Genomic DNA, 14,859 nt, shown 5'->3' on the forward strand with positions numbered 1-14,859 from the left:
TGTACTATCATTAAAATAATGCTATAATGACTAAAATATTAAAGTACTTCTAACGAGTATGCTTGTAAATCCCCTAATATTGTACCATCCTTAAAAAATACATTGCTTACACAGTTGCTAGCTTTATAAATTATACTATATGTTACCAAACTTATGGGGATAAAAATTAATTTGGAAAATTCCATATGAATATGAAAATAAAACATTTAAAATTATATATCTCTGATAGTTTGAATGTAGTCGTATATATTTAGATGGAGGTATTTAATAAAAAGGTTAAGGTTTTTAGGCTTTTCATTCCCTATATTCATAACATACATATATTGAAATCGATTGAGTTTCTAACCATATGTAAGAAATATAAATAAAGTCGCCAGTAAATAATGCAATAAAATACACATAAAATAGTTTAGGAAATATAAATAAAAAGCCCGTAAGTAAAAATGATCGATACCTATATAATCGGATTTATAGCTGCTAACCAGAGCGCATAGTCGTAACTATAATAATAAATTAAATAAACAAACAAATATATCAAAATGAGCTCGGAGCAGGGATAGCGGCGAAAAAAGAAATACTATTAAATTAAGTTAATCAAATGTATGCGCTGTGAAATTAAGCAGCTGCCGTATTGGGCATGTTTGCATTTCCACCTTGCCGTTGGCGTTTCCCGCTCACGACCACAGGCTCATAAATTATATTAATAAAAAGCCAATGGCAATGGCAACAACAATGCAAGGGGAAAGCGGTGGTCCCATGTGTGTCATTGCTGTTAAACTTTGTTTACATTTTGTTTATTAAACGACGCGGAAAACTAGCGACATTCAGCAAAAAGGTGGGAGCGTGTTAGAAACTATATCGGGTCACACCTGACTGCCAATTCGCTACCCCTTTCGCTCAGTGGGTTCTATTTGATTTTAATTAAATTTCCGCAACTTTGTCACAATTTGTTTGTGTGTTTTAGAGCCCGGTTGCTGTTGCTGTTGTTGCGTGTTGCTGTTGTCGCCCTCAGCTTTCCTGGATGGCTTTGTTTGCCCGGCTCGAGCACGTGAATGTAAATGTGAATGTGAGAAGTTGAGCCAGTCATTAATTGCCAGGCCAACACCTTGGCTCCTTTGGCAGGTGTCGCTCGTTAGGTTTTGTGACGTGAAAATTTCGTTGATTTCTAGTAGTCCTCCGAAAATGGTTTCCTCCTCAGCCGGCTGCCTTCAGCCAGGAGCATTTCGTCCTCCGGCTCCCGGATGTCCTCCAACTGCCGCAGGACTTGGGGTACGCGGGCCAGATGAGTCCTTTCTGAAGGTATAGGGGAAGTATTTGCTTCAGAAGAATGTAGATATATAAATGTTTTTCTTATAATTTGTCGTTTTTCATGCAGTAAATACATGGTTACCATTGAATTATTTAACATTTTTTAAACTATTCTTAAGATTCTTTAGTTTAAAATTAAAATATTACGATACATACAATATTTCGATCAAACACTATGCATTTTCCTAAGTTTAAGGAATATTGTAAGCTCTACAGAATTTTAAACATGTTGGGTCAACTTTTTGTAAACCAATTATAAGATACTTTGCTTTGATGTATTGTACAAAAGTACCTGTTTCCATTTAACACCATGAGTTCTTCCTTAACTTTAGGTATATTATACATACATACATATATACCTTTTTTCTGAATTTTTGGAGTTATTGGCAATTTTTGTTATAAATTACAAAAACGTCTACCCTAAAATTGCCTTATTTTGTTTTACAATTAAAAACAAATCTCTATCAACTTAAAATTTCTAAAATTCAGGACGAACATAAGTGTATGTTTATTCGGTCCGGAGAAATGTAAATGTCCAATAATTAATTCGATTATTATATAGTTGTTAAGTAAATGATACACCGACTTTAAAAATTACTTAGCGAACATAAAGTTATGACCTTATCCAAAATACCAAAATGGTATAATCTTTGTAGACTCACCCAGCTCGTCGGATATAAAGGTTATTTTCGCCATTGGAAGGCCGTACTCCTCCATGTCCGCCATGCTGAAGGTGCCTGAAATGTATTCCCTTTAAATTTTTATTTTCCCAATTGAAACGAAAAGTGTTTTTTGTGTGACTGGATATATGATCTGACGGGGCGGGCAGTGCCTGCCTGGGAATCTGGGAATCGATATCGACGTTCGATACTTTGATTCCTCGCTGTCTATTCTCCTCACTTGCCGATGTCCCTTTTCTCCTGGTGCGCAGTTCATTGTGTGTGTGTGCCAATTATTACGCCTGATTTAATAAACTCAATGAGGCTCTTAACTGCTCTAAGTGGCTGCTAATCGTTTCGGGCAGCAACATAACAAAAAAAAAGTGGCGAGTGAAGAGCAAAATGGAAATAAAATTGTTATGTGCACATCAAACGGAATGGATGACAATTGGAGCTCTCCTTACCAACGAAGCAACCAGCCTTCCTTTCTATCCGTCATCTTCCCCTATATCTTTCCTTCTGTCTGCCAAAGGAGCCTCACGGCCCCATTCACGCAATAAAAAAAGCCACCGGAAACGGAAACGCGCCGCAAATTGCAAAGTTTGAGCAGCAGCACTCGCCTGCGCGCTCTGCGCAAATTAATTTCATCTTCGATTCTTCTATGGCGGGAAATTGGCAGCAATTTTCTTTGCACTCTTCGCATTTCCCCGCGCGATTATAATAAATGCGAATTTCCTTGGCCATTTCCTTGGCACTGGGCAAATAAAAAATAATCACAAAAAAAAGGAGGAGGTCCGTTAAGGCGTGGCCTGCCCCGAAAGTCCTTTGTTTGATCGCCGTCAACATCCATGAACTCATATTTCGATGAGAGAAGCCATTTTTTTGCAGCTTTGTCCTGCTGAGGATTTTGGTTTTTATATTTTTTTCCGCTTTCTGCATGAACAGTTTCAAGGACATGACCGAGAGAATTCAAGTGCGCGGCACTTGAAATAACACAGAAATATCTGGGAGAGAAAGGGCCAGTCGGACAACAAAGCAGTGTGAAATTGTCATTTGTGAGGGCAAAAGTAGAGTTAAATCAGGCGCATAATTACCAGGACCTATTCACGTGTGTGAGTGTGAGCGGACTTAGGACATGTGAAAAGGTGAAAGGTGAAAGGTTGAGGGGATAAACAGCGCGAGTGTGTGTGGGTTGCTCAGAGTTTGAAATGCGGCAGCTTATTCAAATTGCTAAATGCTCGCATTATTTGTGCTAATTTGTGGCCAATTTTCTAATGGCTATGTGTGAAACATAATAAGGCTATCCTGGCTAAAGTGTTTCTTAAGCCAAAGATCTAGCTAAGCCAACGCTTTGGAAACTGCCAAAGTACTTGAGATTATAACCGATTCGAAAAGGTTTTCAAATGTAATTTCCCTTCGCAGGGGGTTGCACGTTCAGTTTTGGGTTTGGGGAGGTCAGGAGTGGGTCTACAACCATCCCCCAGATGGAACCAAGTCTATTAGAGTCAATTAGCGAGCGATTATAATGACTGGCCGGCCGGTCCATCCCCCTTGTCACTCAGTCACTCAATCGGCCCCCCTGCATCGCTTTAAAGTCATTGAAAAATTTGCACATAAATTGCGTAAAGTGCACATTTTTGTTTTGTGTTTTTTGTTCTGCCCTAACACGTTTACACGGCCTCGTCGTCGAGGTCCTCTTTCCGTTCCTGGCCAAAGGTCCTGTTCCTGTTTCTGTTCCTCTGTCTCTGGCCCCGTGTTCCAATGGGCTGCACCCTTTTGCCTGTTCGTAAACGGCAATCACCCCCAATATATGCGTATATATATGTGTGTTAACCACGTGAATGCATCACCATCACCCCTTTTTTCTATCTGTATGAGTGAGCTGTGAGCCTCCTCCGATGGCTTTTTTCTTCTTTATTTTTATTTGGTCAGCGAAAGCGAACATTGTCAGCCCAATTTCACACAAAAAATGCAATCAAATGTGACGCTTTTCATTATCCCCGCGATTTATATTTTCAGCCAGTCAGGCGGTTAAAGGGTGTTGTGAATCGCAGTGGAAATGGAAAAAATTTAAATCAATCAAATTAAATTGCCGTGCCCAATGCAGATTTTAAATCGTTCGCGTTTCCCCCTGAAATCGGAATTAATTGGCATAAAACTAAGAGTTTTTGGTTTGTGCTCAGAATGTTAATGCAATCAGAAGAGTTCAAAAATCTTTGTTAACTTTAGATTTACAGAATGCAGTGTAATTTTATTAAAACGGTCAAGGAATGGATTAAAAGAAATTATTTCTTAGGCAAGGATTTATTAAAAATATGGAAGTTTTTACACTTTTATCATTGCACCGTTTAAGTTTTGTAAAATATTTTTTGGTAATGAAATTAAACAGAATCTAAAAAAAATTATAAATTTTGTTTGAAACATTATTTTGTACGATATTACTGTACATACAATCATAAAATTTAAATAAAGATAAATTTATATACCAAATAAAAAAGTTAAGAAATTCGTAATAAAATTAAACAGACCGTAAAAAAATTATAAAATTTGTTCCAAACATTATCTTTTACGATATTACTCTACTTATAATCATAAAACTTATATAAATAAAAATTATTATACAAAATGAAAGGTTGAACAATTTTTTTAAAAGTTCGTTGATTGTTTTAGTGGATCATTATTCAAATTCTAATTTCTATATTTGTAATCCTAGCAAACCGTGCTAAAGAAACCTATATATAAATATTATTATTTATTATTTACCAACACAATATAAATTTTTCCCTGTGCATTTAGTGAATCAAGGATTCGCTTTTCAAGAAACGTTTTGAAGTCTCAGAGCTTCCAACACTTTACGCTTCGCTGGGCACAAGTTTGGATTTTATTATATTCGGAGTTTTGGTGGCTTTGCAGCTTCATCGATAATAATTGAAGTGAAAACAATGTGTGTGCTTTGGGGTGTGTGCGATGTCTCCATATAAAACGGGTATATGGAAGCGCCTTGAAGAACTTGATGCCCTCATTGTTAGAGCAGTAATACTAATTGACCATATGGGTCGTTTTGTGCGGCATACTTCAAGTCAGACTCGAACCGCCTATATAGTAGAAGGTAGGTACTTATGTGCCTTACTCGATTCCAAAATATATTTGCGCTCTTTATTATGAATTTTAAATCGAATTTGTATGGAAATTAAGAACTGAAAATTGCATTATGACGAGACGACGTCGACATTGTGTGCGTGTTTATTTTTGTTTTTGTGCAAATTGATTAGTGGGTTAAGCCCAAGTCGGGGGTTGGTAGGTCCTCATTCCCATTCTGATTCCCGGATTTGATTGTGAGTCTGTGAACTCCGTGTTTGTTGTTGTGCAGCGCGGCGTAAAGTGATTCGCTTGAGAAAGTGAAATCCGGTCGGAGCAAGTTGCGCCCATTTTTGCACATCTCACTATGCAACTCATTAGCATCTGTCGCCCCTTTTTTGGCCAAGTGCCAGCGATTTGGGCCCATTAATTACCCATTTGTACGTGGCTGCAACTAAAATTGCAACTGCAACAGGGACGGCGACAGGCGACGACCGCGAATACAAATTTCATTCATAATGCAGATCGAGTTCTAATTAAACGGCCCAACGCCATCTTGACTAATTGTCTTGGCAATCCCGGCGAGAACATTTGTCTCTGGCATGGTACGAATATATATTTCATCTTTTTTCCCCAGAATGAAAGGCATTTTTGGTAATCAGTTGAGTGAGGGCTGAGCAACACATATTGACATTGGCAATTTGTTTTCGTTGCCGCCTTTGATCATCCGTCTTGCGTCATCTCCTGCCCCAAAAGACCTATCGTATTTCCCCCAGACATAAACAAAACATTCAGCTTTCTTCTCCCACTTTGGAATGCGTCTAAAAATACCAGAATCTTTTCGAAATCTCCGCATACACAAGAAATATTTGGGGAATATTTTTGGCATTCCTAGAGAGCTTTTGAGGTGGTATGCGGGTAATATGAAACGCCCCTGGAAGTGGAAAAGCTTTCCCAAGGAATATAGCTTAGAATATATATATCCTCTGATGATGATCAATGGAAAGCTGTTGGAAAACTTTTCAGTAAAGCTCTTTTCCACCTGGATACTATATACTATCCCCTACCCACCCCTTGCCAAATTTTTTCCAAAATATCCATATTTTTAGAAAAAATTAAATCTAAAAAATCGTTTTTATTTATAAATAATTATAAATTGTTTTAATTAATATTACAATCATGAGATTATTTTACATTTCGTAGTCAATAGACCCCATCCGCTCTACCGGGGGACGATGTTAGGTGCTGTACAAAATACATGAGGGTGTTAATTCATTCGTAAAACAATCAAATGGCGATCAACATTTAAGGGAAGCCGCAAGCGATTAACAAGTGGATGGGGATCGCGGTCCGTGGCATTAGATTGATAATTCATTTTGATTGATGGTGTTGTGTTCAGTCAGTAGATAAGAGTATTCTTGAACCAAGGATGACACGTTGGTAAATAATGACAATTCAAAAACAAATGGGTGTATGGTGGTGTTGTTGTTGTTTGTTTTTGTCGGCGGAGCACCCGCTGCCCCCCACCACAGAACCAGAACCACAAGAAGCAGAACCAGGTGAGCAGGAGGCGGAGACGGATGACACCGCCGGGTGGTGGTGGTGCTAGTGGCGATGCTAGGCAACTGCAACTGCTTAGAAGCACTTGCGGTGGACGATGCCGGGGCCGGACTCGTCGTACTCCTCCTTGGAGATCCACATCTGCTGGAAGGTGGACAGGGAGGCCAGGATGGAGCCACCGATCCAGACGGAGTACTTGCGCTCTGGGGGAGCGATGATCTTGATCTTGATGGTGGATGGGGCCAGGGAGGTGATCTCCTTCTGCATACGATCGGCGATACCGGGGTACATGGTGGTGCCACCGGACATGACGATGTTAGCGTACAGGTCCTTACGGATATCCACATCGCACTTCATGATGGAGTTGTAGACGGTCTCGTGGATGCCGCAGGATTCCATTCCCAGGAAGGAAGGCTGGAACAGGGACTCGGGGCAACGGAAACGCTCGTTGCCGATGGTGATCACCTGTCCGTCGGGAAGCTCGTACGACTTCTCCAGGGAGGTGGAGGCGGCGGCGGTGGCCATCTCCTGCTCGAAGTCCAGGGCAACATAGCACAACTTCTCCTTGATGTCACGAACGATTTCACGCTCAGCGGTGGTGGTGAAAGAGTAACCGCGCTCGGTCAGGATCTTCATCAGGTAGTCGGTCAAATCGCGACCAGCCAGATCCAGACGGAGGATGGCATGGGGCAGAGCATAACCCTCATAGATGGGGACGGTGTGGGAGACACCATCACCGGAGTCCAGAACGATACCGGTGGTACGGCCGGAAGCGTACAGGGAGAGCACGGCCTGGATGGCGACGTACATGGCGGGCGAGTTGAAGGTCTCAAACATGATCTGGGTCATCTTCTCGCGGTTAGCCTTGGGGTTCAGGGGAGCCTCGGTCAGCAGAACGGGGTGCTCCTCGGGGGCAACGCGCAGCTCGTTGTAGAAGGTGTGGTGCCAGATCTTCTCCATATCATCCCAGTTGGTGATGATGCCGTGCTCGATGGGGTACTTCAGGGTGAGGATACCACGTTTGGACTGGGCCTCATCGCCGACGTACGAGTCCTTCTGGCCCATACCGACCATCACACCCTGGTGGCGTGGACGACCGACGATGGAGGGGAAGACGGCACGGGGTGCGTCATCACCGGCGAAACCGGCCTTGCACATGCCGGAGCCTGAAGGATAACACAAGTGGGTGGGGATCCATTAGTCGGCGATCAAATGGACTGGGCTTGCGGAGGGCAACTGACAGTTGGTCTAACGGACAGCGAGGAATTTTCATTTCTGGGGACAAAGTTTTGAGTACTGGAAAATTCTGAGGCAGAGAGAAAAATTCTCTCAAAGAAAGTGTGATCTTTTGGGGGACTACATGTGGAAATACGATTTCCGAAATTGTATATTTCTTTAATATCAAGATATCTAAAAAAACTATCTCTGAGTGAAATATATGGTGTGTTTCAGGAACAAATGTTTGCGAAATAATGTATTTTCTGTCCAACATAAAAAATTCTCTCTATTTTTTTTTAGGAACCATTTTGGTTTAAAAATTATATTTAAATTAGATTTGAGATTCCATTTAAATTAAGAATTGAGTTGAAAAATTAATATTTTATAATATTTTTCTTTAAAGCATGAAAAAATTGAACTTCTTTCGTATAATTTCTGTGAGAAATTTGGAGTTTTTATCCCAAAGGATGAATGAGTATTTTACTCAAAACTCAAAAGTATCTATCACTTTGCGATCACTTTAGCACTAGTTGCAGGGAATATCCTTTCGCTGTTTTGTCCTTTGTCATTTTTTTTTTTAGCAAAAGCCAAGGAGATAATCCGTTTGATGGGGAATACGCACCATTGTCAACGACCAGAGCAGCAACTTCATCGTCACACATTTTGTTTTTGTTTGTTTGTTTTACGGCACCACGGGTGAATTAAATCAAGAGTTACGGTGTGTACGGCTTGGAACACAACTGACTGACTAAAGTATCGCCGCGTTGGTACTCGGATTTTATACCACCGCCGAAATGCCATCTCGTCCAAGAAGCGCCGCTGCCATGCCCCCCGCCGCCTCCGCCCCCGCCACGCCCCTCGCCCCACAGATACCCGAACAAATACTCAGCAAACGAATATGCTCGGTGGATGCGATAATGCTGCCCACCGGCCGATCCGCCTAAAAATAGATCCTTCAGCATAGGGGGATCTTTGGAAAACATAAGGCGCGCGAGCGAGAAAGATGGATAGCGCGGTATAGAGTATGGTACATTATAGTATAGTATAGTTCGGCATGATCGAGCGTGGAGATCGTATCGGTTGGGATCGGGTACGATCGGCTGGGGAGCCAACTGCTCACGATCGGTGGCCCCCAGTCAAAAAGTGCCGTATAAGGCAAGGAGGCGCCTCCAGCACACTCGCTCTCTCTCGGCAACGCTCACTCTCTCGTTCTCCCACTATATCTCTGCCATATCGGCTATATCTGCCATAGCGGTTCGGTTCGGTTTGGATTTTTGGGTCGCATCGCTCGGTTGAGGGGGGGAATATTCGCTTTGTTGTTGGCTTCTATTTTCTCGTATTCCTCGTTGTTTTCATAACTTTCGTGTTTTTCTCATGTCGTAATAAATTCATTTTCTATTTTCGATATGTACACACATATAGACCCGTATTCAAATCGCATCTCTATAATTTCCCAGCCTTTGCACCTTCATGCCTATCGTTTCTATTTTTGGTCATATTTCTCATTGCGCTCTCTCGCAAGATCTGCCCACGCCCCTTGTAATGAGCATTAATTAAACTAATTGTTTATTTACAAAAAAAGGGGCTGAAACAGAAACATTTGTGGGGCTTGAGGGGGGTTAAGCTATATAGGATAGGATTTGCTTAACCGTTACATGCCGGCTTTGCAGGGTTCCCATTTAAATTAGGTTTGGTGCAGTCTATTTTTGGACTGCAACTAAGTGGGGCATGTTTACGTTTTATGGCACAATCCGGTGAGGCCAATCGTTTCTATGGATCTCCTCACTCTCTATAGAGAGCATACGTATACGAATTTTAACCAATTCTTTCTATACCAAAATACAAAGGCACAGAAGTATATGTAGTGCGGTTCGGTTGCTATACTACATGGAAAAACAAATGGATTTAGATGTCGCTAAATTGTAGCATAGGCCCCATGCATATTCATTCTCTTCCTCTTTACTATAAAATTGTATTTTCGCATAGATATATTTGTTTAGATATATAATACCTATAAGATGGAGCCCAAGACTATGGAGAGGGATGACTAATCCCTAAAACCTAAATTGCCAAAAAATCTTTATCAATAGAATTGGATTATTATCGTATTATTTTTAGACAATTCTAAATATAGGCAAGGTGACAAAAGGCAAGGTATTTCTCCAGAGTTGCCAGAGAAAAAAGTAGGGCATATTTTCATATTATTGTTGCCTGATTTTTGATAATATATATTTTGAAAATTATATAATTTAGAAAAAAAATTCACCCTTAATAGCGACATCTAAGTACATTATAATGGGGTGCATATGAATACAACTATAGGCTTTTAAGTACATTTTTTCGTAATTTTTGTTTAACCGACCAATATTTTAATTTAAGTCAAAAAAATAGATTTCAACAATTGGTTCGGTTTGTTAAATAAAGCAGTTAAGAGTTTCCGCAAAGTGCTGGAATAAAATGTAATTTAAAAGATTTAATTTTTGTTCCAAACGTCATAGCATGCACCCTTTTCAAAAATCTGTACAAACGAAGTAAAATTAAAATCTCAATCTAATTGAATATGTAAATGTTAATATGCCAGCCCAATAAATACAAACATTTTTCAGACGGATTTCAAATATATTTAAGAAACAAAAAACATTTTTTTTACATCAGTTTCAAATATTTTTACTACGAAAAATAATACTTTTTTTTGTTTTTATTGATATTTCTGAAACTTTAGCTGATCTTCTATTATTTTTGTTCCTATGTATATAAATATAACACCATTAAAAACTGTTTAACGCAAACGTCCTTTGGATTTTTCAATCAAATAGAAACTATTGGTTGAAATTTTTAAAAATAGTAATTTAACTAAAATATTAATTTTGTATCACAAAAAAATTCTAAGAATTGTAAATGTAAAACGAACTCAATTTGCTGAAAAGGTTTTTTATATTTTTAATCGACTTTCACATATTAATGCCATTTCTCGAAGCAAAATGCAATTTTAAAAAAGGTTTTGTTAACAATTATGTCCGATTAAAAGTATATAAGTTTCTGTAACTGAAACCGGAAAATGTTTTAAAATATAACATTTCATTGTCTTACATTTTAACAAAGCTTTACCAACTTTTTTTTGACGTGATTATAACTTCTTCTTTTTAAAATAAAATAAAAATTTTTTCAATCTGGGCTTAAATTAGAATAATGATCTAACAAATATATTATAAAATCTCCTATATCTTTTTATAGCAGTTTCAAACATTTTTTGGTTTTTCTTTTTAATGTGATGTAAATAATATATTTGCCTAAGTTTTTGCCAAACTGTAATTGAGCTTAAAATGGAAAGTGCATGCAGATCATTTGAAGCCGCACTCTTATTTTAAGTCACGTGAAACAACTCAACTGTGAATTCAGAGTTAATTAAAATTATATCAACGTGACGACTGTCACTGTGTGACCATTTATCCCACCAACCACCACATCCTTTGGGGAGGACCCTCAAGGCATCGGCAGTCAAATGGCAAAGCCAAACTTTGTCGCTGCCCATTGGTATAACAAAAATAAAGCCAATTGCAAATATTTTATATAAATGGCTAAATCAAAATTTAATAAAATCCAGGGAAATGTGCACTCGCTGGAGCGGAGAAAAAATAGGAGGGCCGTGGTGTCACCAGTAATGGCAGTTCCATGGAATTTTAATAATGAACACGTATCCTGGCAGCGATTCCACCTTGTTGTTTTAGTGCACGTGCGCCAATTGCCAACACTAAAGGGATTCATTTGTGAATTATCCAATGCCAAAAATCCAGGGCGGACCATCCCCACCAACCCAAACCCACGGGCCTAAATAAACACTGAGCCGAGGTCGATGGCTGGGAATCAGCGAAAACAAATTGCAATTGAGCCGTCAAAGGATGGGTGACAAAAAGTGGCCACCACCAGTCGCAGGATGATGAAGATGAGGATGACGATGTGGATTGGAACTCAGTTTTGGTTTCGGATTCGCATTCAGGAGGGATACAGAGTCGCGATGCGCATTTGACAGCCCAAGCGGAATGCACACAGACGATGGCGATGAGGATGAAAGGCGCGGATGGGTCTGGGGTTACGCCCAAAGCCAAGGCAACAAGCCGCTACATGGCTATAGAGCTGTGGATAAAGGATATATACTGGGTTCACCAGGCTGCTGGGCTGCTGGGAAAAGTGGTCCATGGCCCGAGGACCGAGGACCACCCCCATTTCGCTCGTTTAAAATATCTTGGATTCCCATGAATTTCGTTGGAATTTTTATTAAGTTGCCAATTTGGCAATTGACAGAGTTGATCAAAGTGGCTGGGCAATTGCGGGGGTGGCTGAATATTTCCCTTGATTTCTGTGTGAATTAATTTCAAATTAGTTTGCCACATGCATTTCGGGATTTATTGGATTTTCGCAGACGCACACAAACCAAAACACAGAGGGGGCAAAACACAAAGGGCATGAAAGTAAAGGGCTAGCCACAATCCCTTAATAGGCCTAATCATCACAATCGATGACCGGTGATTTGTTTAGCGCATTAGCAGCTCTAGTATTGACCACTGTCCAGCTGCCACAAACTCATCTGCCACTTGGATGTCCCTCGAAAACCCCCTCCCCTCTTCGCTGGCTTAAAATCAGGTCAGGCAAACGCATATAAACACACCATTTCGATTCAGATTGTGATTTCTGGAATGCATTAATTTGTGTTAATGGGGAAAAGCAAAGATTTCCCGTTTTGTTAGGGCTTGGAGTGCAGGCAAGGTTTATTTTTAGTGGCCCACAATGGATACACACATGGGGAACTTTAAGATTGCCTGGAAATGGAATTTTCCATGGCCAATGGGCGAATCCTATCGTATTTCAGCCGAAACATTTCCTTAGTCTATCGCACCCATAACTTAATATTTAGTCATTCACGTGCTGCCTGCAATCGGTCAAAACGAAGGCAGACAAGTGGCAAATTGTATCTGCACATATAGCAAGACCCACATATTCTATGCCAAATCCGCATATATCTTTGTCCACTGGCCAGACCGAAATACTTTCGGATATGCGCTCCATCGAGTATTGTTTCTCAAATCTATAGGTCGGTTATATATCTGCCTAGTCTCTGTCTGCCGCACTGTACGCCTCCAGGGCAAACAGAAATATTCAAGAACAGAGCGTAGAGGCTAAGATAGAGGCAAGCCGTGTATATGTTCTCCTTAAGAATGTCTATAAGAAAGTGGGGTGGACCAATTGACTTTCTTTTAAAATACATAGTTTAAAGAGTTATGTTAACACAAAAAAACAAAAACCAAATTATTTTTAAAAAATAGCTTTAATATTAGAAGTAAAGTCCTTTAAGATGAGCGTACCCTTAATATTTTTGTAAATAAAATGCGTTAGGACCTTGATCCATTTGCATGAGATTCTACCCAATTTTGTTCCTTAATTTCCAAAAATTGTCTCAATATCCCTTAATTTTATAATATTTTTACTGAGATGAATCCAGATTTATGTTTAATATATATAGTTCCAATAATTTGTTATATCTCTCAAAAGCAAAATATTAATATAAATAGTTTGTTAGGAGAGGAAAGGTCTTTTTCCTAAATCGACATCCATATGAGGTGATAACGTCATTGTAAATAGATTGACAATGGTTAAAATATATTTTAAAATTGGAAAGATATTGAAATTTATAGTATTGGAAAAAGAAACTTCAGACAATTTCCAATGCCACTTGGTTTTTACCGGCAGAATTTCTTGGGTCACCCGAATCAATTGCATATATCGCCGGCTATTACCTATATGAGGGAAGAGCGCAACAACAACCAAAAGTGACGCGGACATTTATGGTCTGCTCTAAAACTGATTTCTGTTCGGTTTGCAGCACACCAACACCCCCATATCGGCACACTCGTACACTCGCAGCAGCAACAACAATCGTAAACGGGGAATATGTTGTTCAATAATTTCAGTTCTGGCCGCTGGTTTCATTTCGTTTGTATGGATTTATTTTTAACGTTGTTATTTTATATATACACGAAATAGAAGCAGCAAGCGCATAGGAAAAACAAAAAATTTATATATTGAAAAAATGTAGAAAATTAGAGGATGAAAAAGAGCAACAGAAGAATAGCGCCAACGCTTTCATCATCGACCAAACGGGCGCGATCAGCTGTATGTCGTCAATATGCGATATATCTCGGGATGGATCGAAGATATTCCTAGATCGGTGTGAGTGAGATGTGTTTTTAATTAAAGTGTAGTAGAGATATGCGGATACAGAGAAATTGGAAGAGAGATATATGTTTTTTTTTTGGCTGCCCCATGGCCATTCAGCTTCCGCACGGACCACTCATGGCCACGGGAAAGCATCTTCATTAGCAGCACAATCGTCATGATCGCTGCGACCATCTATGTGGAATCCACTCGGACTTGGGCTCGGTGGTTTTTGACAAATCCTATTTATAGAGCTCCCCCTCTCGATTTTTCGGTTGCCGTGGAACACTTGTCGCTTGTCTGCTCCAAAAACAGAACCGAACCCTCGCAAAAGCATTTAGGAATTTTAATTCGACTTCTTCAGTCGTCACAAGCAGAGTGCCTGTGTGCATCATGCACTCTTTATTCAAGTTCAATTCAGTTGGACTTTGTCTTGCACTTGGCGTGCATCACAGTTTTATTTCATTTGTAATGTATTTTTGGTTCGTCACCGCCTTCGCCTCCGAATCCGCCCGAGTACTTTGTGGTCCCCCAAAAGTGCCATTCTTGCGGAGGGCGGCACACATGTGATTCCTCGGCTGGCATTTATGCCTTATATGGCGAGTACTTGGCACCTACTCGCCCCAGCAATAGGGTATTTTTGGTATTCCTCCGACCATATACATCTAGATGATTCATTCGCCTCCCGATCTCTATCTTAGGCTCTTCCCCCCATCGAAAAACACTTGGCCATCTCTCAATGTGACTATCACTCAATCAGTGAGTAATCTATAAATGTATATAGTTAGTTTTTCACAGAAGTGGGGGTGGAAGTGGAAGTGCAACG

At 39.9% G+C, this 14,859-nt stretch overlaps 2 protein-coding genes across 2 annotated transcripts; both read right to left on the reverse strand.

The window, feature by feature from the left end:
* Positions 1-897: 897 nt before the first annotated feature.
* LOC119551226 lies at positions 898-2,131 on the reverse strand. The gene is made up of 2 exons (XM_037860463.1): positions 1,971-2,131; positions 898-1,293 (listed from the first exon to the last, which is right to left on the reverse strand). Exons 1-2 carry the CDS (start codon positions 2,032-2,034, stop codon positions 1,166-1,168), a joined length of 192 nt encoding a protein of 63 aa, XP_037716391.1. The 5' UTR covers positions 2,035-2,131; the 3' UTR covers positions 898-1,165.
* Positions 2,132-6,543: 4,412 nt separating this feature from the next.
* LOC119551792 (actin-57B) lies at positions 6,544-8,600 on the reverse strand. Its single transcript, XM_037861339.1, has 2 exons — positions 8,446-8,600; positions 6,544-7,771 (listed from the first exon to the last, which is right to left on the reverse strand). The coding sequence occupies exons 1-2, from the start codon at positions 8,483-8,485 to the stop codon at positions 6,681-6,683; spliced, it is 1,131 nt and encodes a 376-aa protein (XP_037717267.1). The 5' UTR covers positions 8,486-8,600; the 3' UTR covers positions 6,544-6,680.
* Positions 8,601-14,859: the final 6,259 nt, after the last annotated feature.

This window comes from Drosophila subpulchrella, chromosome 2R (genome assembly GCF_014743375.2).
Source record: "Drosophila subpulchrella strain 33 F10 #4 breed RU33 chromosome 2R, RU_Dsub_v1.1 Primary Assembly, whole genome shotgun sequence".
NCBI classification, from domain to species: Eukaryota; Metazoa; Arthropoda; class Insecta; order Diptera; family Drosophilidae; genus Drosophila; species Drosophila subpulchrella.